The sequence below is a fragment of the Erinaceus europaeus genome, chromosome 9 (assembly GCF_950295315.1).
Source record: "Erinaceus europaeus chromosome 9, mEriEur2.1, whole genome shotgun sequence".
Classification (NCBI taxonomy): domain Eukaryota; kingdom Metazoa; phylum Chordata; class Mammalia; order Eulipotyphla; family Erinaceidae; genus Erinaceus; species Erinaceus europaeus.
This window is the reverse complement of record NC_080170.1, coordinates 21749713-21776075: the sequence shown is the minus strand read 5'-3', so window position 1 is coordinate 21776075 and position 26363 is coordinate 21749713. Positions and strand designations below refer to the sequence as shown.

General features: G+C 48.5%; 1 protein-coding gene across 12 annotated transcripts in view; it reads left to right on the top strand.

The window, feature by feature from the left end:
- Positions 1-26363, top strand: part of MED12L (mediator complex subunit 12L) — a 300870-nt gene that overhangs the window by 7955 nt on the left and 266552 nt on the right. For all 12 annotated transcript variants that reach the window (XM_060197499.1, XM_060197496.1, XM_060197495.1 and 9 more), the window contains exon 3: positions 22163-22267. In XM_060197499.1, the coding sequence (XP_060053482.1) occupies positions 22163-22267 (105 nt within the window). The remainder of the gene's footprint in view (positions 1-22162; positions 22268-26363) is intronic.

Here is a 26363-nt window from a genome sequence, read left to right as displayed (position 1 = left end):
GTAAGTTGTCTCCTCTCAACCTCGCTAGCTTCTCATTCATGTTTTGTAGTGCTGGCTTCTCTGTGTGGAAGTTTTCTCTGAGGATGTGGGTTCTTTCCACCAGGTTTCACACTGGGGTCTTCACAGTTGGGGGCTGCCTTGTGCTTGGGCTATTTGAACATGATTCTTGAAGAAATAAAATACAGAGAGAACTTTAGAAAAAGCAAAACGAAACTTACTTATTTATTTATTTTGCCATCACTGGGGCTTCAGCGTTCAGGGCTGACTGTTTCAGAGAGAGTCATGAGGGAGAGAGGGAAAGATGCCACAGCACCAAGTTTCCCCCAGGACTGTGGGAGCCCAGCTTGCACCTGGATGGTGTGTGCTGCAGAGTAAGCGCCCTTCCAGGTGAGCTGTCTTGCTGGTCCCAGATTTGTTTTTGTGAGTTGGTGAAAGAGGTCAGAGCACTGCTCAGCTCTGGCATGTAGTGGTGCTGGGGACTGAACCTGGGACCTCAGGAATTCAAGTCCTAGGGGTTGGGTGTTGGCACACACATTCAAGTCCCCCCCCCCCCCCCCCCCGCTCCCCACCTGCAGGGGGGCTGCTTCATGAGCAATGAAGCAGGTCCTTAGGTGTCTGTATTTCTCTTTTCCTCTCTGTCTTCCCCCTCTCCTCAATTTCTCGTTTTTTCTTTTTCTTTCTTCTTTTTTTTTTTTTTTTTTTAAAGATTTTATTTATTAATGAGAAACATAGGAGGAGAGAGACAGAGCCAGATATCAGTCTGGTACATGTGCTGCCGGGGATTGAACTCAGAACCTTATGTCTGAGAGTCTGATGCTTTACCTACTGCACCACCTCCTGTACTACTCTCCTCTCAATTTCTCTCTATCCTATCTAAAGAAAGAGAAAGGGGCAAAAAAAAAAGGAAAAAAATGACCATTAGAAGTGCTGGATTCATAGGACTGGCAGCAAGCCCCAGCAGTAACCCTGGTGGCAATAAAGTCATGTGCTCTAACACGGAATGATCTCCCCAGCCTCCAGAACTCTTACTGAGCAGCTGTGAGACTGTATGGCACTGGACTGTCTCAGAGCTTGCTGTACTTTGGTAATGCCTGCCATTTTTCATGTGAATGAATGCTTATTTTAGAAACCAGAGTGGTGTGAGGGAAAATGAAAATGTGTTTCTTCAGAATCTTGTTTTTGACCAGAACACTCCTTGACTCTGGCTATTGGTGGTCTCAGGGCTTGAACCTGGGACCTTTCACAAGCAAGTCCTGTGCCCTGCTGCTGTGTTACCTCCCTAGCCCTGCATTATCTGTGAGTGAGAATGATAAAGTTGCTGGTCAAGGTTGAGACCAGGTTGAACAGTTACCTCCAGAGTGCATGGGGTTGGAGTGGGGCCCAGAACACAGGCAGTGAGAGAGGGAGAGAGCTTCCCTCCTGGGGTTGACAAGGCTGGTCCCCAGGGCGCCTGCACAGCCCTCCTGCCCTTCAGTGTTGGGGAGGACATGCTGAACTCATGTCTCTGGAGACTCTAAGGACAGAGTCAGCTTTGGAAGCTCCGGCTCTCAGGTCTAGCTGGCTTCCTGCTGTTGTTCAGAGAGCTGCTGCCCAAACTTTGTGACCCAAGAAGGGGAACTCAGGTGTGGCCATTTCTCAGCTCTGCCGACACCTGCAGCTGAAAATCACAGATGCTTATTAGTAGTGAACATCTCCAGACCAGCTGAGTCAAAATTTCTGGGGGGGGGGGGCAGCTGAGGAATTTGCATTTTAAACAACCTTCTAGGTGAACCCCTCCTTTTTTTTTTTTTTAATGTGATACCAGGGTCTGCTATGTCCTTGTCATATTATTTGTGCTGTCACCACTCTCTGGACTAATTCTTATTTTTGTATTTATTTATTTTGGATAGAGGCAGAGTGAACTTGAGAGGGAAAGGGGAGATAGGGAAAGAAAGATACCTGTAGCACTGTTTTACTACTGGTGAAACGTTCCCCTTGCAAGTGGGGACTGGGGGCCCTGAGCCTGGGTCTTTGTATACTTTGTAAATGTGTGGTTAACCGGTGTGCCCCTGCTCAGTCCCCTTTTTTATTTTATTAATTTTTTTCTTGTAGCCAGGGCTTTATTGGAACTTCATGCCTGTGTGATTTCACTGCTCTCAGAGGGGGAAAAATAGGGAGAAAGGCAGAGAGGGAGAGATGGGAGAGACACCCCAGCACTGCTTTACTTCTTGTGACGCTTCCTATTTGTGTGCTGCTGGGACTTGAACTCAGGGCCTCACTGATAGCAAGGCATGTGCTCTACTGGGTTAGTTGTTGCAGCCACCCCCCTGCCCCCGTTTTTTCAAGCAGGTTAAGTCTGAGAACCGTTGCTTTAATGTCTTTGCCTGTTGTTTTCTTTTTAAAATGTGTATCACTACTCAGCTCTGGGTTATGGTGATGCTGGGGTTTAAACCTGAGAGCTCAGAGAGCTGCAAGCATGAAAAGTCTTTTTTTTTTTTTTTTTTGCATAGCCATTATGCTATCTCCTTGGCCTCACCATTGTTTTAGTTTGTGTATTTATCAGTAGAATAAATTTCAAGCTAGGCTCCCACTTATTCCTACCTGTCTCCACTCTCACCCCCCAATATTTGATGACTTATTTGTCTAAAGAGTTTGAAGTATCAGTATCTTTAGGGTCTACTGATAAATAGTGCGGATGAGTTTGCTTTCCCTCCTAGAGTTCTGTCCCAGTAACTGGCTCCCAGCATAGACTTTATTTCTTTGGTTTCTTTTTTGTTCTCTGCAGGGCTTCACTCTCCAGGGCTCTGACTATTCCCAATAGATAGAGAAGGGGTGGGTGTGGATGGAGGAAGGCCAGAGCACCCCAGCTTCCTTCAGTGTAGTGGAAGCTGGGCTTGAACTTGGGTCAGGTGAGTCGCTTTCCCACATCAGGCTTGTTTTCTTTCTGTCCGCTGTGCCTGGTTTATGGTGGATTAGAATTCCAAGCCTTGGTCTTAAAGCAGCCACAGCTCCCTCCTGTTTGTAGTTGGTTACATTGGCGGTGGTTGTGGGAGGTGTATTGTTTTAACCTTTTAACTTGTTTGGAGGTGCGGAGGGTTTATAGAGTTTTTGTTGTTGTTGTTGTTTTTCTTCCTTTGTAATACTGGGCCTTACAAGTGTGAGCTTTCACTGTTACAGGACAGTTTCTTCAGAGACGGGAGAGATGCCATAGCTCCAGAGCTTCCCCCATAGCCTGCCAGCCCTCTCCCCTGTGGTACTGGGATCTGCACCTAGGCTTTGAGCACAGCATGGCACACACCTTTACCCAGTGAGCTCTCTCTTCGCCCTGGCGCTACAGAAGTGTGTGTGTGTGTGTGTGTGTGTGTGTGTGTGTGTGTGTGTGTGTGTGACTCTGGTCTGATTTTTCAAATAGGCCCTTTGGGAACTTGGCTGGCATCTGTGGCGAGGGGGATAGGGTCCACTCAGCAGTTGGGGTGAGTACTAAGATGATGTGACCAGAGTCGAAGGTCTTGCTGGGCCAGCTACGAAGGTGTCTCCAAGCTGAAATAGCGGGCATCTTGGAGGCAACATGGACTTGGTGTGGCAGAAACTCTGGCAGTTGTGGCTCTCCTGGAGTTTTCCTCTTGAGGTTCTGAATCTCAACTGTGAGACTGCTTTGCAGTGCATCATGGGTGCCCAGGATCGAACCCAGCGCCTCGTGCATGCACCGTACAGTGAGTCACCTCCCTGGCGTCATTTGTTTTATATTTTTCTGAAGGAGTTGGGATGAGAAGGAAAGGCACTTAGAGACACCCTCCACACAGTTCTGGAGCTGCTCATGAGGCGGGGAGAGGGGAGAGGGAGCCTGGAAGACAGCTGACACCAGTGTGGGAGAGGAGAGGAAGGGGAGGGGAGAAATGGGGGGCTGGAGGGGCAGACAGGAGGGTAATCCTTAGATGACAGTGTACCAGCACCTCAACTTTGAGCTGGTCTTTAGAAAATCCTTATTGAGAGAGACCCAGAGCATCACCCACATTTGATCTTCTGGGGTTCAAACTCAAAGCTGCTCTGCTGGGCCACCTCCTGGCCACTGAAATGTCTTCAGATAAGTTTGCAGTCTGGGTGACGGGACCGGGGAGGCTCGTTACATACATGCACACCTATGTATATATAGATGACTTTTTCTGTTGCTCTGCTTTGGAAAACGTACACAATAAAGAAAATAATAAAATAGCAGGCTTTCTAAACATATATGTTTAACTACATAACCTGGGAGGATTATTGTCCACAGACAAACAGCGTGGACATTTTGAAGCTGGGACTGGGTGATTCTTCTCTCTCTCTCTTTTAAATATTTATTTCCCCTTTTGTTGCCCTTGTTGTTTTTCATTGTTGTTGTAGTTGTTATTGTTGTTATTGATGCCATTGTTGTTGGATAGGACAGAGAGAAATGGAGAGAGGAGGGGAAGACAGAGGGGGAGAGAAAGATAGACACCTGCAGACCTGCTTCACCGCCTGTGAAGTGACGCCCCTGCAGGTGGGGAGCTGGGGGCTGGAACCTGGATACTTACTCTGGTCCTTGTGCTTTGCACCACGTGTACTTAACCCACTGCGCTACTGCCCGACTCCCTGATTCTTCTCTCTTACACTGAATTCCGAAGCATTTCCAGTGAGTCAGGGACAGTTCTGGATTGCCTTCAAGTGGTTGCATCCTTATTGTTGGCCCCCAGCTAGGCAAGAGCCTTGTTGGCTGGTGTGGGTCAGAGTTGGGGTGTGCAACAGAGATGGGGTAGGGGGGCAGATGCAGGCACATTTGCACCAAGTGGGGTGGTGTTGGGCTGTCATACCCTACCTCCTGGGCCTGTGGTTGTGGGAGGGGAAGGTGGCAATTTCCTCGCCTATGAGCTGGGGAGAGTAAGACCTAATCATCTCAGCCTTTGCTTTCAGGAGTGTGCTGGAGGCCACTTGGCTGGCCAGCTGATTCCAGTTTCAGGGGTTTTGTGAGCTGGTGGCTTGAAATCTGCCATAGAGGGGAACATTTTCACTAAGGAAATTGGCCAGAACCACAAACTCAGGTTCTGTCCGTATGAAAGCTGGTTGCTAAACGCCTAGCAGGGCTGTGCGCATTAGGTCACTTTGCCATCATGTTCATTCCAGGCTGCCCTCATGGCATCCCACAAGCACCCCCACTTTCTCCGTCGCCCTTGTAGCTTGGAGTGAACATAGGACTTGATTCTGTTGGTTCTTGATTTTTATCTTTTATGGGGAATTCTGCAGAAGCTTTTCCTCTCTGATGAAAGGTCAGGTGTGGGGAGGGTGCCCCTCTTCTGAGGTTGTCCATAGGGTCCCACTGCTCCAGGTCAACCTTTTCAGCTAGAAAGAGTCTGAGGGAAACACGCCACAGCCCCGAAGCTTCCTCTAGGCTAGAACCTGCGTCTCATCTCTGATGAAGTAGTGGCGCACAGAGCCGGTGGGCTCTCTTTCCAGGCCAGCACTCTCTCTTTCTGCCACCTTAGTTCCTTAGTTTCCTGTTTTTGGGACAGGTAATGAGGAGATAAGGGAGTTGGAGTGACGGCACCCGCCTTCACCATGGGTCTACAAGTCAGTGCATGAAAATTCAGCACAGGAGGAGACTACTGGGTGTATGAACTGATGCTACGGACCTGACTTTGTTGGTGTCCTAGGTCCTCAGCATAATCTTGCCTCCCCCCCAATGTACCCCCCAGGATTCTCTGCCTTGGCTGAAGGGGTGTACAGCCACCACAGAGAGTTTCTGCACCCCCCCCCCCCCCACACACACACACTGGAAGGTGTTGATCAGAGCCATTTCATTTCTGGTGGAAGGGCAGTGGCCCTGCTGTTGGGGTTGGGGTTGGGGAGGGCAGTTCTGGATGTCTGTGCCATCGTGGAAGAAAGCCTAGTGTGTGAGAAGGGAACTTGGAGGAGGGTTGTTTAATTTTCCTGTATTAAAAAAAAAATGGGGCCGAGGAGCAGGTGGTGCGCACCGAGGGCTGAACATGTCAGCATGTACAAGGACCTGGGCCCAAGCCTCAGTCTTTACTTGTAGAGGGGAGCCTTCAAGAACAGTGAAGCAATGCTGCCGGTGTCTTTCTTTCTCCCTATCTCCTGCTTATCTGTCTTGTGAAATAAAAGGGGAAAAAAGAGCAAAGACTGGCTACCAGGAGCCATGGATTAGTCGTGCAGGCACCAAGCCCCAGCAGTAACCTTGGCGGGGAGAAAGCAAAAAAGCTTCTCCTCAACAGGGTCATTCAAGGAGGTGCAGACACCACCCATGATGGCCAGGGTAGCAGCCTTTCCCCAGCATTTCCTACAAACAGATCCCCCTGATTAAGAAGTGCTACCATGGAAGAGGAAACACTAGCCCCTGGGTATCTTTCTTATTTGTTTATTTTTATCAGCACTCACTGCTCAGCTCTGGCTTGTATTGGTCCTGAGGATTGAACCTGCGACTTTGGAGCCTCAGGCATAAATTCTGTTTGCATAATCATTATACTGTCTCTCCCACTATTTTTCACGGTTCTTAATAAAGCTTTATTTTTTATACATTTTTATTTTCCCTTTTGTTGCCCTTGTATTTTTTATTGTTGCTGTAGTTGTTATTGTTGTTGATGTCATTGTTGGATAGAACCGAGAAATGGAGAGAGGAGGGGAAGATAGAAGAGGGGAGAGAAAGACAGACACCTGCAGACCTGCTTCACTGCTTGTGAAGTGACTCCCCTCCAGGTGGGTATTTGGGGGCTTGAACCTGGATCCTTATGCTGGTCCTTGGCGCTTTGTGCCACGTGCACTTAACCCGCTTGGCTACCGCCCGACCCCCTAAGGCTTTATTACATATGAGACAGAGACAGAAGTCAGAGTACCACTTTAGCACAGGAAGTACCCAGAGATTGAACCAGGGCCTCTGGCGTGCAAGTCCTCTACCAGTGAGGCCATTCTCCAAGTCACGTATTTTCCACGTTGTAAGAGGAACATTGCTGTGTACGTTCACGCCCGGCAAGTTGAGTGTTTCAACAATTATTTATTACTGAGCAGCTTGCAGGCCATTATGGTTTGAGCACAGTGCTTGGCCCACACCTAGGGCACAGAAGCTCTTGTATGAATGAGTGTGATAATAAAGGAATGCTGGGTACACTGTTACTGCCCTGGGTCCCCAAAGTTCCAGTAGAGAAGGTGGACTCAGCCTCTACGTGTATACTTCTGCTTCTGTCATCTGGCAGCGTTGTTGAAGCCAGGGAAGTGGGTCACTCTCTGTCCCACCCCACCCCTGCTCATAACAGGACTTTCTGACTTAGAATGTCCCAGGTGAGAACCTTGCTGTAGAGAAGACAGGCCTGTGAACAGGGAGGAGGGTGTCTGAGGACCTCTGAGTTCTGACAGGACCTGGGAGAGAAGGTTTTGCAGAAATCCGAGGTTCCCAAATGTTTGGATATTAAGACCCACTTTGCAATAGTACACTTTGTTTAGCATCTTATAGAGATTTACTTATATAAGTTTTATCTCAGTAATCGCTGTCTTAGAAACTAAAGTTGAGTGGGGGTAGATAGCATAATGGTTATACAAAGAGACTCTCATCCCTGAGGCTCCAATGTCCTAGGTTTAATCCTCTGCACCACCGTAAGCCAGAGCTGAGCAGTGCTCTGGTAAAAAACAAAAACAACAACAAAAAAAAAAAAAAAAAAAAAAAGAAACTAAAATCAAGGGGGTCGGGCACCTGGTTAAACACATAGTACAAAGTTCAAGGACCTGTGCAAGGATCCAGGTTCAAGCCCCTGCTCCCTACCTGCAAGGAGGGAAACTTCATGAGTGGAGAAGCAGGCCTATAGGTATCTATCTTCCTTTTTTTTTTTTTTTTTCCCCCTCAGACTAGAGCACTGCTCTGCTCTGGCTTATTGTGGTATGGGGGATTGAACCTGGGACTTGTGGAGCTTCTTTTTCTATAACCATTATGCTATCTACCCCAGCCCTAAAAGAAAGCTTTTTTTGAACAAGAACTTTTCCCCAAACTTCTGAAGAATTAGTGAAGAGAGTGGCATAGGTATTTCTTAGACTGCAGAGGTTTTGCTCAGTGAGAATAAACTCCTTCTGTGAGATGACTGTCATGCAGACTGCGATGTCACAAGTCAAGGGACTGGCCGAGGCCATGGACACAGCACCAGGCCCATCCCCGTGGCTGAGCGACGACTTAGTGGGCTTTCAGACTGACAGTGTAACCAGGAATGCTGACAGTCTCTGCTTTTCAAAAGTTTTAAGACTTTGATCCATCTCTATGCAAGCACATTATTGTGGACATTTTTTGGTGTAAAATCATCCCAGAACATGTACTGTTTAACTGGTAGCTGCATGACAGTGAGATTCTTGTTCCTTTGGCTTTTTTGTCTCTTGTCAGCAGAGTTGCACATTTCCAAGTTACTACAGCGTGGACTTTGTGTGCTTAAAAAAAAAATACAATAAAAGATTGTGGCCTGGTTTTGTAAAAGTTTTAGGAAAAATTATAATGGATTGCTTTAGGAATCATTATTAAAAATTTCCTGCAACTCATAAAGCTATAGCAAGGTATTGAGCTTAGCCACTATGCACATTGTAATTATTCATTACGGCTGTCCAGTTTTATGATGCATTCTGGCATTTTGTAAGCTGCTCTGATTAGCTATATATAGATTCATTCGATGTGTTAACACTGGTTAATAAATGTTTTTTTTTTTTTTTTAAATAAACTCAGTCTCCACGCAGACCCAGCATGCTACAGCTCAGCAATGCAAATGCTGTCCTGTTTTCAACTAAAATTAGGCAGAACTGCTTCCCCTTCCCAGCCGCTTCATTCATATCAGACTTAAGGAGCAGGTGGTGGTTGAGGTCAGGCCCATCCAGGGCATTGGCAGTGGGAAAGAGCTAGTGAAGACGACTTTTTTCTGATGTGTCAGTGGAATTTTGCTTGAAGATGCTGGTTCATGCAAAGGAATAGAGGTGTTAAGAAAACTCCAAGTAGCTCCAAGTCATTTTTTTTTTCTCCCAAGTTCTCTGAAGTCGGTTCACATCAACATTGCTCATTTTTTCTTCTTCTTTTTTTTTTTAGCAGATTTTTAATTTTTTTTTTTTTTTTTTGCCTCCAGGGTTATCACTGGGGCTCCTTGCCTGCACTGCTCCTGGAGGCCATTTTCCCCTTTTGTTGCCCTTGTTGTTTATCGTTGTTGTTGTTACTATTATTATTGTTATTGCTGTCATCGTTGGATAGAACAGAGAAATGGAGAGGCAAGGGGAAGACAGGGGGAAAGAAAGATAGACGCCTGCAGACCTGCTTCACCGCCTATGAAGCGACCCCCCCCTGCAGATGGGGAGCCAGGGCTTGAACTGGGATCCTTGTGCTGGTCCTTGCGCTTTGCGCCACATGCGTTTAACCTGCTGTACTACCACCCGGCCCCCTTTTTATTTTTATTTATTTGTTGGCTAGAGACAGTCAGAAATTGAGAGGGAAGGGGGTGATAGAGAGGGAGAGAGACAGAGAGACACCTGCAGCACTGCTTCACCACTTGTGAAGCTTTCCCCCTATAGGTGGGGACCAGGGGCTCGAACCTGGGTCCTTGCGCACTGTAACGTGCACTCAACCCCATTGCTCATTTTTTTTTTTATTTAAAAAAACTTATTTCATAAGATTGAAAGATTGGGAAAGAGAGAGAAAGACCAGAGCACCTGCTCTGGCATGTTTTTTTTTCTTCTTATTTTCTTTTAAAGCTCCAGACAGCATATTTTTTTTCTTTTTTAAACAAGCCATTTGAGAAATATCGTACTGTCCAAGCTGCTTTTATTTCTTGGTCAGATTTAGACTAAATGTCAGCCCTCTCATGGGAAAACAAAACCAAGAAAACAAAATCTTTATGAATTAAACCACTCTGCCTTTGTGCCGTCCATGTGAGCTTTGCTTTGACGTCGTTATTAGATTATCAAATTGTTTTCGAAGTGATGTTTTCATTTGCTTGGTCCGAGGTCCAGGCCTGCCATCATTCGAAGCAATAAGTGGGCGGAGAAAAGAAATAGAAGCCTGCTCTCTGTCCGCCAGAACAGCGCTTCTCAAAATAACCTGTGGTGGAGGACTTTCTTTTTTTTTTTTTAAATTAGTTTTCAATCTGTTGTGGACTGATAATAACAACATGACAAAAATGAATACTCGAAAAAGGCAGTGTTGCTTGACTGTAGTGGCTGTTGCTTCCACAAATTTCCAAGCACTGGGGAGGTGGGGCGGGAGGGAAACAGAAGCTAGTTCACCTAGTAGAGCACACTTGTTACCATAAGCAAAGACCTGGGTTCGAGCCCATGACAGTCCCTGGAAGCACTGTGTGTGGTGCCAAGGGGAAGGAAGCTCCATGAGTGCTGGAGCAGTGCTGTGTGTCTTTCCTCCTTCCTCTCTCCCTCTGTTTTTTTTCTCTTAACTGAAATTGAAAGGAAAGTCAGCTTGGAGTTGTGGGATGCTATGGGCAAGAGGGTGCAGCTGCAAAAGGAAAGCAAAGGCCCCACGCACTTGCTCATGAGGACCTGTGGCCCTGCCCTAGCCAGTGACATCTGGCTCACCCAGGCATGAAGGCACTTTAGAAATGACTGACAGGCTGATTTCCTGATTTTCTTTGGTTTTGCATTGGAGTCACGCGCACCCCAGCACCAGGTGTGAGGGGCTACTACCCAGCAACCTGGCCAGGTGGCTGGCTGCAGCTATTCTGAGTGCCTCTGTGTTTGTGGTGGGGCCTGTCTTCCTTGCAGATAAAGAAACCCTGGTGCTGTCTTTGCAGGCCTCATTAAGGAATGTGAAAGGAACTGCTCTTACCATTCCTTGGGGAAAAGGAACACCAGAGGGTCAGGTGGGGAGGTGGGTTGTGTGGTGTGAGGGGCTGATCTAAGTGAGGGACAGGCCAGACACTTGAAGAAGCTGGAGGTTGGGTAGAAGGGCAGGGGAGGCCCTGGGGGTGGTGAGGGCTTACTTCATGGTTCTGCTGAGAGACCTGTGCTGTTAGCTTGCACCTTAGAAATTTGGCGGGGGTGGTGGGGAGGGGTTGGTGGTAGGACAAGGGAGGGAGGGAGTGTGGGGAGACTGCACAGCACACAGAGCCCCACAAGGCTGGCTGGGTGGTGGTGAAACCAATAGAGCACACACATTACTGTGCTCAAGGATCCAGGTTCAAGCCCCTTGTCCCCACTTGCAGTAGGAGAAGCTTCCCAAGCAGTGAAGCAGGCCTGCAGGTGTATCTCTTTTCTTCCTCTCTATCTCCCCTTTCTCTCTACATTTCTGTCTAAAACAAAACCAACCAAACAAGCAAAAGCCTACTGCTCAGGGCCTTGTAAGATTGGAGAATTAGCAGCAGGGAGCCCAGTTGGCCCAAGGAGATGAAGAGGAAGGGTGTAGACAGTGTGTCACACTTTTGTGCCCTGTCTCTCTCCATCTGCTCTAGCACCTGCACCCACTTGATAACTGAGCCGGGCGAGTATTGGGGCTCCCCTGTCCCTGCCCCAGAGCTCCAACTGGCATGAGCGGAGATCTGTGAAGGAATTAGAACCTTGTGGCACAGAGGGTGGAGGCCCAGAAACAGACTGAATCTGTGACCTGGAGTACACTTTGAGAATGGAATTGGACAGCAAGACTGCCAACCTCATTACCTCCACCATTTCTATGGGGGGGGGGGGTGTCTTGGTTGTCCCCACTTCTTGCACTGAATGTGGCCAATCTTCTAAGCCATGGCAGTGAGCCTCACCAACACAGTCCAGGAACAAGAGGCCCAAAGTCGAGGTTCTAAGTCTGTGACAGAGCAGTGGAAACCATGCACCCCACCTTCCCACAGGCAGCGCCGGACTTGGAGTTGGGGTGATGCTGGGTACGGGGCAGGAAGGTGGACAGCAGCCAGCTGTTGGGCTCCTGGCCAGCTCCCAGATGTGAGCATTGGGACAGCACCCTGGCGGGCCTGTGCTTCCTCTGCCTTGCCAGCACCCGGGCCCGGGCGGCAGAGGTCAGGTGGGGTCCCAAGTGAGAGAATGTATAGGAGGAGTTAACATTCGGTGCACTCGCAGTACAGGAGTCGACTGGGACCGTGCTTCACCCAGCAGTCAGGGTTCCAGAGAGACGGTGGACCCTTAACGCTGTGCCAAACTCGGCCTGGGCAGAGCAGGCTGGCGTTGAGCTTCACATCCTTCCCCGCTGGGTGATTATGCCCACCTCAAAGTTCAAGTCTTTTTCTCAGCTCTTTTCCTCCAGTTTTTTTGAGAGCCCCATCCAGGTGTGTGATATGAGAGGGTGACATGTATTTGAATCTGATTTGAATGCAAATTAATGGGATATAATTATTTAGATAAGAGTGGGATAAATGCTGAGTATATTTAGGTATAATTGGAATCAGAGGCTCTCCTGCCTGGAAGTGGGAGGAGACAAAGATGGGGGACCCCCAAGGAGAACACTGATGAGACCATAGGATAAGAGGGGTACAGCTCCCACCACCAGAAACTCCATAGTTTCTGATAGCTTTCCTATTATTTAATCTTCTGGGAGTATGGACCCAGGGTCATTATGGGATGCAGAAGGAGGAAGGTCTGGCTTCTGTAATTGCTTCCCTGATGAACATGGGCGTTGGCAGGTCAAGCCATACTTCCAGTCTGTCTCTCTCTTTCCGTAGTGGGGTGGGGGGTTCTGTGGAAGCGGGGCTCCAGGACACATTGGTGGGGTTGTCTGCCCAGGGAAGTCCGGTTGGCATCATGGTAGCATCTGGAACTTGGTGGCTGAAAAAGAGTTGACATATAGAGCCATAAAGACCTGGTGCGGGCAAGCCAAGGGCCCACAGCAGGTCATCACCATGAACACGATGGTGCTCACACTCTTAAAGTATCTTATGAGTGCCTGTCACATGATGCCACTGTTCTTGCAGTCAGCTTGCATGATGGGGGAGTGGTGTCTTCATGTCACAGAGAGAAGGGACCTGGTGGTCTAGTTTCTCTGCTAGTTGATTCCTTGGAGGCCTCTCTGTCTTGAGGGACACATTGGACTTACCAGAGACCTGCTCCTGACATGGCCACTGCCATTTTCTCCCCTCCTTCTCCCCAAGGCTCACTTTCTCACCCTGTGAGATAGGGCTGTCTCTTGCTTCAGGGAGTTCCAGGAGTTTAGGCGGGGAAAGCTGCTTCAAGACCAGGTGTGGGGGGGAGGAGGTTAGGTCATTGGCAGGATTTTGTCCCCTTGCTTTTTGCCCTGGCTCATCACAGGTGTGAAGGAGGACTTGCAGTTTTGCTCACAGCCTTTGGGTTTTGGCTGGGTCACTACCATGGGCCACTGGTGGCTAGCAGTGGTTTGGGTGAGGTGAGTATTAATAGCAGTGTAGGTGAGGGGGGGGTGCACAGAGCTGGGTTTCAGATGCGGCTTTGATGCAAATGTGGCCCTGGTGTTAGAACTCTGAAAGGCGTGGCGTGGAGAAGTGCTAGGTTGCCTTCTCTGGGGAGTCCTGTGCCCCTGAGCCAGCCTGGCTCCTTCATCCGGCCTTCTCTTGCAAGTATTTTGTCTGCAGTGGGGAAGTATACTCTGCCCCTCCCCACTCCCCGTAACTGTCCCCTTCTTAGAAAACATCTCACATAGCTAGTAAGTGATTATCAGTGAGAAGAGATGGCAGACAGAAGCCAGTCCCGTCTTTTGGGGTCCAGGGGCCCTGCTTCTCTAGAGTCTGAAGCTGCTGTTTGGCATGTGGCCACTGCAGGCTTGGCTTCCTATTGCTGCCCAGTGAACTGAACTGGTTCTTGGTTTTAGAGGCTGTTTACCCCCCCTTCCCCTCCCACACCCCTTTTTTTCTTGTTTGTTTCTGACAGTTGCAGACAAAATGGCTAGACAGCGGAAGTGTATCCCCTCACAGTTCTGGAGGCTAGAAACACCCCCTGGAAAGCAGGACTGTATAGGAAGCCTTGGGAGGACCCTCCCACCCTTTCCAGCTCATGGTAGCCCCTGGAGTTGTGCCTTGACTGTGGTAGCAAAGCTCCCACCTGCCTCCCTCCTGCCTCTCTGTGTGTCCTTCAACTTAGGAGACCCGCCATATTGGATTTAGGACCTACCTGAATCTCCTCTGACTTGATTTTAATTTGAGCCTCTCCCAAAGGCCTCATCTCCAGTTGAGGTCACACACCCCTGCAGATGCCCCTTACTGCCGTGTGAGAAGGGCTGGGTTCCTTTGTGCTCCACAGCTCTGTGTCATCTCTCTCTGTCCACAGCTCAGACTCATTCCGGTCTGTGTTTCTGGTGCTCCAGCTGTGACATTTCTTTTTCCCCTCATGTTATTCTTTTTGCCTTTCAAAGGAAGCCTCTGAGATCCCAAGAGGGTGGGTACCTTGTTCCCAATCAGAGAAACACCCTGCATTCAAAATTCAAACTCCAATCCCTGTGCATCCGACCCCAGGAGGGGAGTTGGACCCGGGATCAGGGCCTGGTGGTTTGCCCTGAATGCTGGGACTCTGCCAGGCAGGGAGGAGACCACAGGTGATGCTGGGGGCTGAAGTGCTGAAGTGCTCTATGTTGGGTGCTTCTGTTCTTCAGCTTCTTCTGGAGGGAGGAACGAGGGGGGTTAAAAAAAAAAGGACGCCTTTGATGCTTTGGAATACGGGTGGAGGCAGAAAGAAGATGGGTTCACCTTGAAGTGCGAGGAGAGAGATGACTCCCTCCCCCTGTGGGTCGTTGAGCCTGTTCTCTTCCTAGTCCACACCCCAGGGTCTCAGGATGCCCTTCTGAGAGAGAAACCCCCAAGAGGCTTAGTTCCAAAGTTGGCTTTAGACCCTGGTGTGTGTGTGGGGTGAGGCCCTAGCTCACAGAGCGGACCTGTGCCTGACTAGTTCACAGAGGGGACTGTTTCTCCCCCTGGCTTATCATCCCTGGTGGCCATTTCTCTTCCGCTCACTGAACAGGCCTTGAGTCAGCTTATTAGACACACGTATGTGATAAGGTAATGGGGCGTTTCTACCACATGCTGTTCACGAGGAGGGGAGTCTGGAGGTCCGTGTGTGTGTGTGTGCGCGCGTGCGCGAACTCACACACACTCGTTTATTACCCGCTTTGGAGACTGTCACTGAAAATCAGGCTCAGCTGACCTTTCTTTGCATGAACAAGAGCTTTACCAGTTTTCAAACTAACATCAAGACGTTTTTTTCACTTTTTCAATGTCAGATGCTGCTGGAACTGAGATTGAAAATCACCCCCATCCCCAAATAATGTCACTCACTGAAGTTCAAGGCTTATGGGCGAGATTTCTGGAAGTCATTGGGGTTCACCACAGGTCTCCAAGTGCTGACTTTTGCTCTGTAGAGATTCTGAAAACATACCCTCCACACCAACCCACTGCCTGGAATTGCTTTCAGGCTTGTCAGTTCAGATGAAGCCACTAGCAGGCGGCGTGGGAGTCCTGTTGTCCAGGGTGGGTTCATTTCTGCGCTGGTCTTGTTTTCAGCCTGTTGCGACCCATTTGCCACTGCCCTGGGTCAGACTGAATTCATCCTTCAGGATCTCCACCTCCAGGTCTAGGGAACCGTGGGTGCAGCCCCTGCATGTGCAAGGTTGACCCGTCAGTGCTGCTAGTGATATACTGTACATGCATACTGTACATGCGGGAGCCATGCTGGAGTGTGTGCCTTAACCTTGTGCCAGGTACTAGGGTCGAGGCCTGGCAGCACATGGAAGTGCCTGGGAAGCTCATGGATAGTGAAGGGGTGCTGTGGTGTTTTCCTCTCTCTAAAACAAAATTTGGCTACTTAGTGTTGGCAGTGCATGCACAAGGACCCGTGTTTACTTCCTGGTTCCACAAAGCTTGAAGGAATCAAAGATTAAGTGAGATAAGCCAAAAAGAGATGAATATGATGTGGTTTCAATTGTAGGCGGACTTTAAGATACAAGGACAGAGGGAGTCGGGCTGTAGCGCAGCGGGTTAAGCGCAGGTGGCGCAAAGCACAAGGACCGGCATAAGGATCCCAGTTCGAACCCCGGCCCCCCAACTGCAGGGGAGTCACTTCACAGGCGGTGAAGCAGGTCTGCAGGTGTCTATCTTTCTCTCCTCCTCTCTGTTATCCCCTCCTCTCTCCATTTCTCTCTGTCCTATCCCAACAATGACGACAACAACAATAATAACTACAACAATAAGACAGCAAGGGCAACAAAAGGGAATAAATAAATAAAATAAATATTAAAAAAAAAAGATACAAGGACAGAAAGGGGAAAATACAAAGTCAAACTTGAACCGGGTCTGGTGTATTGCACCGCAGCAAAGGACTCTCTGGTGGTGGAGTGGAGTGGCTGGAGTGGTGAATGATGGTGGAAAAGTTGGTACGGGCACCTGTCATGGTGAGGTGAATGATCTACCCTGGATTGACAAAGGTACTGCAATCCATTAGCCCCTCCCCTCAATGAAATGATAAAAAAAACACAAAATACCCACATTTAAAACTCTTTTAATTCACGATGGCATTTCCCCATTGCCAGTAGTTAACAAAAGTACTGTGCTTTTCTCCTATTCTTCACCTGGTATAAGTGGGAAACCTTTCAGCTCTTAGTATAGTCTTGTTCTGGACTTGCCTGAGATCCTGGTGAACGGCCTTTGGCTTTTTTAGTTGACTGAGGCTTTGCAAACAGGCAGAGTTGTGCTTTGTTAAGAATGGCTGACTAGGTGCAGTGGAACAAGTGCGTGCCCTTGGAAGGAAAGGCATGAGAAGAATTCGGGTACCCCCCCCCCTTTAGAAAAGTCTTTGAAGAAGCTCAAGGCCCATACAGGAGGCAGCTATTTGTGTCCAGTGCAGTCTGGCTTGGGGTTGTAAAGGCACACTGTTCCAAGTCCTGAACTCTGCCTTTCTCTTTTGACCTGGTTAAACTCAGCAGAGGACTTTGGTGCAAAGGGTCATGTCTGTTGTGTGAATTCAAGGAACACACGTGACTTCTTGTTGGGTCTGAGGCTGCCCAGTGTTGCTCCATGTGCCTTTGGGTCCCCAGTCTGAAGAGAGCAACCCTCCCCTCCCCAGCAGGGGATGTGTTTTGCTTTCAAGTGGTCTTTTGGTGTAGTACCAGGTCTTGGGAAACCCTGCTTAACTAAGCAACCAGCAGTAAACACTCTGGAATTTAAGTCTCACTCTGAACTCATTGTTTGGATTCTTGCCATTGATTCTGACCCTCTTCACAGCTTTAAGAAATAAGCTTCCCTGGGTACGACATGTTGGGACTGTGCAGGTTTTGTGGTTTCGTTCACTTAGTTTCTGTAGGAGGCCATCCTCAAGTCTCCTATCAGAAGATCTCACACAGAAGCAGCATCCCAGCTTTGATGTGACTGTTGGCTTCCAGATGTGATGGAGCGCTTGTGGCAGGCCTGGAGTTCTTAGTTGTTGTCTCTGGGATATTCAGCGGGTGAAAGGGCAGCCCTCTGCTTGTTTCCCTCTGGCTCCATGTGTTGGGGGAAAGACCTCTGAGCTGATTTCTCTCTCAGGCTCCAGCTCTACTCCCCATCCTCCTGGTGAGATGGGTGGCCCAGTGCTGGGCCTGTCTGCTTCCAGAAAGACACAAAGCCTGGATCTGTTTTCTCACCCCAGCCCTGCTCTGAATCAGGGCCAGGGTGCTGTGCCCTACAAACCCTCTAGGGAACCTGGTGCTTGCATAAGGCACAGATTCAAGAACGGCAGTCCAGGCCAGGGGCTTTTGCTTTCTTCAAAGCAGACTGTGTTTCTGAGCACTGACTAGTCCTTCCCTGAATCTGAGGAAACACTGATACGTCTAACTGCAGGTTGTGGTGGGAAAATAGGCTCCCTGGAGTCATTTGTGACTTCGCACAAGTTCATTACCCTGCTTAAGTGCATTTCCAGATTTACTTAGGAGAAAGAGAGATGTTGACCGAGGCCAGGAATTGAACCTGTGGCCTCTGGGGCCTCGGTTCTGTAAGCTGGTCATTTAACAGGCTGAGCTATCTCCCTGACCTACCCTGTTTTACTTCTGTAACTGGGATGGGGAGGGGGGGGTGGGAGAACAGAACAGTCATAGCAGCTGTTACTAGTCCCCCACAGTTGGGGAAACCAAGGCACAGGACCAGTTCTGGTTCGGCTTGTCTAAGGTCACTCTTGAAGACCTGGGCAGCCTCCCTACATCCCCACTCCCCAGTTCTGACCCCCCACTTCTTACCCCGCTGGTGTGCACTCCTTTGGAGTCCTTCTGGCTGGTGTCAGCTTCATGCCTCCCTTCCTGCCCCCCAGCATAGCAGCAAAGCCCTGGCCACCTGCAGTGAGCTGGATTGGGATTGTTGAGGTGCTGGCACAAGGCAGGGGCCAAATTTCTGTGTTGTTCCCATAGCCCCACAGCCCCAACCCCTCTTTCAGCAGCAGGGTTCTGTGACGGCTCAGCAGCCCTCTGGGTCTTTGGTTTTCAGTGGGGGTGCTGTGGGCGTTGGGGGGGGGCGGTGTTGGTGTTGCTGTGATTGGGGTATAGCCGGCACTAAGCAGGCAGGGCCAGGTGTGTCATGTGTCTTCGGCAGGACAGTTGGACTCACAGAAGAGCTGTTCTGGATCCACTGTCCCTGCAGCTTCTAGCTTCTGGCTTGGGCGAGAATCTGCTCTGTAGATGATATCAAGGCAGCTTCTGCTTGGTTTTAACTTAGGTAGGCACTAAGGTTCTGACGAATACAGCTTTCATCTCGCTGTTTTGGGAGGCCTGATTTTGTTAGTTTGAAATGCTCCCAAGCATTTTGGCCATTTCAGAGCATTCATGCCATGCTTTCCTGATGATCTCAAACTAGTAGTTCCAGACACCTCCGCCGGTCTAGTCTGCATTTGCAGTGGCCATATATATGATGGAGAGTCTGGGGAACTGGAGCAAGTATGGAATGATTTCTTTGTGTTTCCGAGGGCCCCCACTTCTTCAAGGTTGAACTTGCCCAGGTGTCACGTGGAGATGTGTGAGGTGCGGGTGGCGGTTGCGGGGAGGGGGTCTGCATCTCTTGAGACTGCGGACGCCTCCAGCTGCAGCCCGGAGACCGCACTTGAGCAGTGCAGGTGTTGCGTCTCCTGCTTGTACGTCTTCAAGGGCCAGCCGCATCCTTCTGTCTCCTTTTAAGAAGAGAGCATGTGAGAGCATCCAACTGACTCTTTATGTGTGGGTGCTGGTAAGTTACTACCCAGGTCCTCTCTCTGAGACTTGGAAAGGGGGTATGATGAAACACTTGTTTTCAGGATGGAGTAAAATCGAATGTTCCAGGCTAAGTGGCTCTAATCAAAATACAAGTGGACTCAAGGTCCCCAAAGTCTTAGGGCAGTGACTCAGGATGTGCCTATCCAGCTGTTCAAAATAGGCTACCATCACATCTGTTTTTTTTTTTTTTTTTTTGCCTCCAGGGTTATTACTGGGGCTCAGTGCCTGCACCATGAATCCACTGCTCCTGGAGGCCATTTTATTCCCCCCCCTTGTTGTCCTTGCTGTTGTAGCCTTGTTGTGGTTATTATTGTTGTTGTTGATGTCGTTCGTTGTTGGATAGGACAGAGAGAAATGGAGAGAGGAGGGGAAGACAGAGAGGGAGAGAGAAAGATAGACACCTGCAGACCTGCTTCACCGCCTGTGAAGTGACTCCCCTGCAGGTGGGGAGCTGGGGGCTTGAACCGGGGTCCCTATGCCGTGCTTAACCCGTTGTGCCACTGCCCAACCCCCGTCTGTCTTCTTTTTAAAAACATTTTTTATTTACTATGAGAATGAGAGATGAGAGAGAGGGAGAAAGGGAGAGACATTGGCAGACAGTTGAAAGCACAACTCACCTATGATATAAGGTGGTCCTGGGGGTTACATCTGTAACCTCTAGGGCCTTAGACTGTACTCTAAATGGCTGGACTGTCTTGTTGGCCCTGGTCTTCCCAGTAATTCACTGAGCACCTCTGTGTAAGGAAGTCCCATGCTCTTTGGGTGCCAAGGGACGTGTTCTCAAGAGGTGTGGAGTGGATTGTGGGGCGTGTGGGGAGCAAATGGAGTGAAGAGGTCCAGCTTTAAACATGCTCACCAGGTTCTCACTGAGAATGGGAATTTGAGCAAAGTCCGTTTGGGCAGGGAGTTAATTGGATGCGTGGATCTCAGGGGAGAGAGCGTTCAGACAGCAGACAGTACCAAGACCTTGTGTCCCGAGTCTGTCTGTGACGTGTCTGAGGAGTTGTAGGGCAAGTGGTGTGGCTGGAGGAGGGCTAGGAAGGGGAACAGGGATGACAGCGCCCTCTCAAGGCCGTGCGGAGACGGTCTCCGTCTTGTGGAGCAGAGGGAAAGGCTGAGGTCTGTCCCAGGGAGGGCCAGGGCGCTGTGAGAGCTGAGGCTTCCCGTGTGCTTTTGTGTAGCTTCACATACAAGGTGATGTGTATGTTCTTGAATTCTGGGTTCCCCACAGCACCTGTGTGGGTCCTCTTGCAGGGGAAGTCTAGCACACCTGGCAGGTGTTTTCCCTCGGGGGATTGTGTGTTGTATGCACGTGTGTGTGTGTCTGTGTGTGCGTGCACAAGCGCAAACACACAGCCGTGGCTGAGCCTGTTGGTTGAGAATAGACCATGAGCAGCCCTGAATGGAACGGCCTCGAAAGCCTCCCACATTTCTCCCAGATTAAGGCAGATGTATTTTTAGTAAAAACCCATGCCGTTACTCAATTGCTGTTTCCTGCAACACTCCTCTGGCCAAATCAAAGATAAAATTCAGTTTTACTGCCCCCACCCAACCCTACCCCACCATCTCAGCTGTCCCCCACTTTCTCAGTCTCTTGAGTTATAAAAGAAGTCCTTGTTCAAGTTGACTGACACCTTTCTGCCTTAAAATATGCATTAGAGAGATATGCCCTAGATTTTCAGGTAATTAATTTGAAAACATGGGTGCAGTCAGAGATGTCTTTGGGTGCCACTACAACGTGACCGCCACTCATTGTCAGTGTGGGTCACACAGTGTGTGTGACCTCTCTGCTAGGGGGACACTTGGTGGCCACGGAGCTGCGGTGGGGTCTTGGAAAGCACAGGAGAATGGTGGCTTCCCCAGCGGTATTGCCTGGCACCTTTCTACTACAGGCCTCAGTTTTGGGCCAACGTGAGCTTCCAGGTGGCTTATCTGTCCTCGGTGATTTCTGTCCTGAGACTTCTTGCCGAATCAGATCGGTGCTTTTGGCCAGTTGCTCTCTTGCACAGGTTCCTAGGGCAGAAGGAGTGCAGGTCTTCACGCTTCTGCTGTGGCTGCCATCCCATCCTGCCCTCATTGTCACCAAGACCTTTCCTTGGCTTGGAGTGAAGCAAACTCAAAAAATTTCCCTTTCATTCTTCAAGTCTGTATTTTAAGATCACTGATTCAGTTTTGAACTCAGTGACCTGAGCAAGGCTTTTTTTTTTTTCTTTTGCCTTGGGCTATTTGCGATGTGTTATGATCTTGTTAAAAAGTGTGTGTCCTTCTGTCTATCCAGTCAGTGGTCTTTTTTAAGGCAGAGCATGAGTAGCAGCTCTGTATTTTTAGACCGCATTTTCGTGTGGCACTTGTACTTCGGTGACATAGTGTCATGGGAATGTCTCTTCCCAGTCTAAGACTGAAAAGACAGGATTTCAGTGATGGCTGCGTGCAACTACTGGCTCTTGATGCCTTTATAGTGGGCATGTCAGGTGCATGCTGGCCTCAGCCTCAGGCAAGGCGAAGGTCATACTACCCAAGATTGGTGGAGGGACTTCACAAGTTGACAGGGGCATGGCCTTGACTGGAGATCAAATAGCAAGTCTCTAAAGCCCCTGCATTCCCCTTGTTTCGCTCCCTGTGGGGCCTTAGGTAAGTGGAGTGAGTCAGTCTTGAACACAGAATTGGGGCGCACACAGGGACTGACCAAGGAGGGAAGAGTCAAGATGTCTTAGAAACACTTCTGCTTGAACAATCCCATGACTTTATATTTCTGTACAGGGGGTTTCGGGATTGTTCTTGTTCTTTTCCCGGATTTTCAAACTTAAGAAAAACTGAGAATGGTATAACACACAGCCTCTACCTGGAGTCAGCAGTTGCCGATGTTTTGCTGCATTCAGTGAATCTCCCTCTGTAGTTAAGCTTTGACTTCTGCTCTACTCTGCATTTGACAGTGTCTGTTCCTAGGGGCTGTGGCCAAGGTAGTTTGTGGGGTCCTGGGGCAAACTGGAGCCGTGGCCTCCTGGGAACTAATCAGTACTGTTTCCTGAACAGGATGAACTCACCGCTGTGAACGTTAAACAAGGCTTCAACAACCAGCCAGCCTTTCCTGGAGATGAACATGGCTCAGCCCGGAATATTGTAATTAATCCGTCCAAGGTAATGCCGATGGTCTATTTCTTCAGACTTCTGAAAAGTTGTGTGTATGTGTGTGTGTCACCCATGACAGTTAATTTTGAAATGTAACGCTGTCTGAACCACAGCCCAAAGTCCCCAGAGACTCAGGTGCTGTTCTGGCCCAGGTCCCCCGTCAGGGATCTTGCTTTACCTTTGGCTGCTTTCACTGCTTGGTTTCTTTTGATTCGGTATCACACTGCTTCTTACTTGTTGTCGCTGTGTCTTGAAGGGCTTTCTTTTGGGCTGTCAGAAAAGTCACGATCCATTTTTTGCATAGAAAAACATGCTGTGACTTTTCTAACAGTCCAGTAGAAGAATCCAGGCATGTGCCTTATATTCCACTCTAGGTTTTAGATGTGTCTGGTTTTTCTCATTACAAGATTCAGGTTATATATGTCTGGTAAGAAGACTACATTCCAGGTCAGAAGTTATGCCCTGCCATTGTCCTTTATTGGCCATGCTGATACCTTTTTTTTTTTTTTTTTTTTTAAATATTTATTTATTGGATAGAAACAGGGAAATCAAGAGAGAAGGGGAAGATATGGGAGGGGGGAGAGGAGAGACACCTGCAGCACTGCTTCACTGAAGCACCACCCTGCAAATGGGGAGCCAGGGTTTGGATACTTGTGCATGGTAACATATGTGTTCTACCTGGTACACCAGTACCCAGCCCCTTGATTATGTTTTTATCATTGAAGGTGGCGTGTCTGCAAACAGTCGTTTTCTTACAATTTCTGTTATAGACTCTTGTAAACGTCTATGCTTTGCAGCCATATGAATATATTTCCCCCAGTGAATTTCACTCTGCTTTTAGCATCAATTGATGGTTTCCTGATGAAAAGTTTATTTTGCTGGTGTTTGCCAAATGCTGGTTTTGTAATTATTGTTCCTTGGACGTTTATTAGCTGGAATCCTTTTGTAAAGGACATCTGTTTTTTGTTTTTTATTTTCCTTTCTACTTGAACGCCTGTCTTCTTTTTTAAAAAATATTTATTTACTTATTCCCTTTTGTTGCCCTTGTTGTTTTATTGTTGTAGTAATTATTGATGTCATTGTTGTTGGTTAGGACAGAGAGAAATGGAGAGAGGGGGGGAGACAAAGAAAGACACCTGCAGACCTGACTCACTGCATGTGAAGTGACTCCCCTGCAGGTGGGGAGCTGGGGGCTCAAACCGGGATCCTGACACTGGTCCTTGCACTTTGCACCACCTGCGCTTAACCCACTGCACTACGGCCCAGCTTCCCCTGTCTTCTTTTTTAAAATGAGTTATCTTCACTTATTTTTGATATCCTTCTCTTTCTTTTCACCTACAGGCTTGCTCATAACATGACTCTCTTCAGTGCTTTGAGACTCTCTCTCTCTCTCTCACTTTCACTGATAGCACACTGACATACTCCAGATCCATCCTTTCCTTCCCCAGCCCAGGTCTGGTCCCTGGCATGTTCATGGCTCTTCAGATATCTAACTTGCGGCCCCTTTCAGTGGGCAGAGATGAGAAACATACAGAATCCTTTTCTCCACTTCCTTTCTTTTTCCTTTCCTCCCTATTTTTCTTCCTTCCTTCCTTTTATTTTTTTTTATTATACCAGATAGAGACAACCAGAAATTGAGAGGGAAGTGGGGGAGATAGAAAGGGAAAGAGACAGAGAGACACAAGCAGCACTGTTTCAGCACTTCCAAAGCTTTCCCTCTTGAACCCAGGTCCTTGCACATTGTATGTAACATATGCATTCAACCAGGTGCACCACCACTCAGCCCTCTTTTCTTTCACCTCGCAGTCTTACTGTCTCCTCCCTTCCTCTTCTCCAACTCTTGTCCCTTCCATCTCTCATCTACCAGTTCTAATTTAAATACCACAGGGATGATCACTTTCCATCTTTGTTTTTCTCTTCTTCCACACTGAGAACCCTGAGGTGATTGCATCACCAGCATATTTATTCATTTACTCCCATCTTAAAAGACGCAGAGTAAGCTGTACCAGTGCTATTCCAGCAGTGTGGGTACCGTGTGAAGACGCAGAGTAAGCTGTACCAGTGCTATTCCAGCAGTGTAGGTACCGCGTGAAGACGCAGAGTAAGCTGTACCAGTGCTATTCCAGCAGTGTAGGTACCGCGTGAAGACGCGGAGTAAGCTGTACCAGTGCTATTCCAGCAGTGTGGTTACCGCGTGAAGACGCAGAGTAAGCTGTACCAGTGCTATTCCAGCAGTGTAGGTACCGCGTGAAGACGCAGAGTAAGCTGTACCAGTGCTATTCCAGCAGTGTAGGTACCGCGTGAAGACGCAGAGTAAGCTGTACCAGTGCTATTCCAGCAGTGTGGTTACCGCGTGAAGACGCAGAGTAAGCTGTACCAGTGCTATTCCAGCAGTGTAGGTACCGCGTGAAGACGCAGAGTAAGCTGTACCAGTGCTATTCCAGCAGTGTGGTTACCGCGTGAAGACGCAGAGTAAGCTGTACCAGTGCTATTCCAGCAGTGTAGGTACCGCGTGAAGATGCAGAGTAAGCTGTACCAGTGCTATTCCAGCAGTGTGGTTACCGCGTGAAGACGCAGAGTAAGCTGTACCAGTGCTATTCCAGCAGTGTAGGTACCGCGTGAAGACGCAGAGTAAGCTGTACCAGTGCTATTCCAGCAGTGTGGTTACCACGTGAAGACGCAGAGTAAGCTGTACCAGTGCTATTCCAGCAGTGTAGGTACCGCGTGAAGACGCAGAGTAAGCTGTACCAGTGCTATTCCAGCAGTGTGGTTACCGCGTGAAGACGCAGAGTAAGCTGTACCAGTGCTATTCCAGCAGTGTAGGTACCGCGTGAAGACGCAGAGTAAGCTGTACCAGTGCTATTCCAGCAGTGTAGGTACCGCGTGAAGACGCAGAGTAAGCTGTACCAGTGCTATTCCAGCAGTGTAGGTACCGCGTGAAGACGCAGAGTAAGCTGTACCAGTGCTATTCCAGCAGTGTGGTTACCACGTGAAGACGCAGAGTAAGCTGTACCAGTGCTATTCCAGCAGTGTAGGTACCGCGTGAAGACGCAGAGTAAGCTGTACCAGTGCTATTCCAGCAGTGTGGTTACCGCGTGAAGACGCAGAGTAAGCTGTACCAGTGCTATTCCAGCAGTGTAGGTACCGCGTGAAGACGCAGAGTAAGCTGTACCAGTGCTATTCCAGCAGTGTAGGTACTGTGTGATGCTTTTCAGATTTTGCTCTTTGCTAACTTGCACTAGGGTAATAGCAAGCATTTTCTTTCTTTTTTTTTTTTTTTATTTTTCTTGCCAAGCAGGCTTTTAAGAAATCTTTAATTGGATAGAGAAGGCCAGAAATTGAGAGGGAAGGGGGTGATAAGAGAGGGAGAGATACAGAGAGACACCTAAGCACTGTTTCACCACTGGTGAAGCTTTCCCCCTGAAGGTGGGGGCTGGGGACTTAAACCCGGGTCCTTGTGCACTGTAACATGTGCGCTCAACCAGGTGCACCACCACCTGAGTCATGCAAGCATTTTCTTTAATTACAGTTTTTCTGTGTGATTGTGTTAGTAATTATAGAGACAGAATTTTTTCTTCAATTGTATTTTGTATTTGGAGGTTTGATTTTTTTTCTCTTTGAGTTTTTATTTCTTAATTTTGAAATGCTTTTATTAAATTGGAATTACCGGGGGTCAGGTGGTAGTGAGGTGGGTTAAGCACACGTGTCACAAAGCACACGGACCAGCGAAGATCCCAGTTCCAGCCCTCGTTCCCCATCTGCAGGGGAGTTGCTTCACAGGTGGTGAAGCAGGTCTCTGGGTGTCTGTCTTTCTCTCCCTGTCTTCCCAATCTCTCTCCATTTCTCTCTGTCCTGTCTAACAATGACAACATCAATAACAATAATAACTACAACAATAAAACAAGAGCAACAAAAGGGAAATAGATAAATATTTTAAAAATTGGAATTATCATATTTCTAAATAAAAAGAAAGCAAGCATAAATTTCTATGTTTCTTTCCCCTTCCTCAGAGGTAATCATTATTAAAGGTTTGTGTATCACCCCAGAGTTGCATTTATGTGGGTCTGTGTATACACAAACGTGTATGTAACTGCCAGTTTACTAA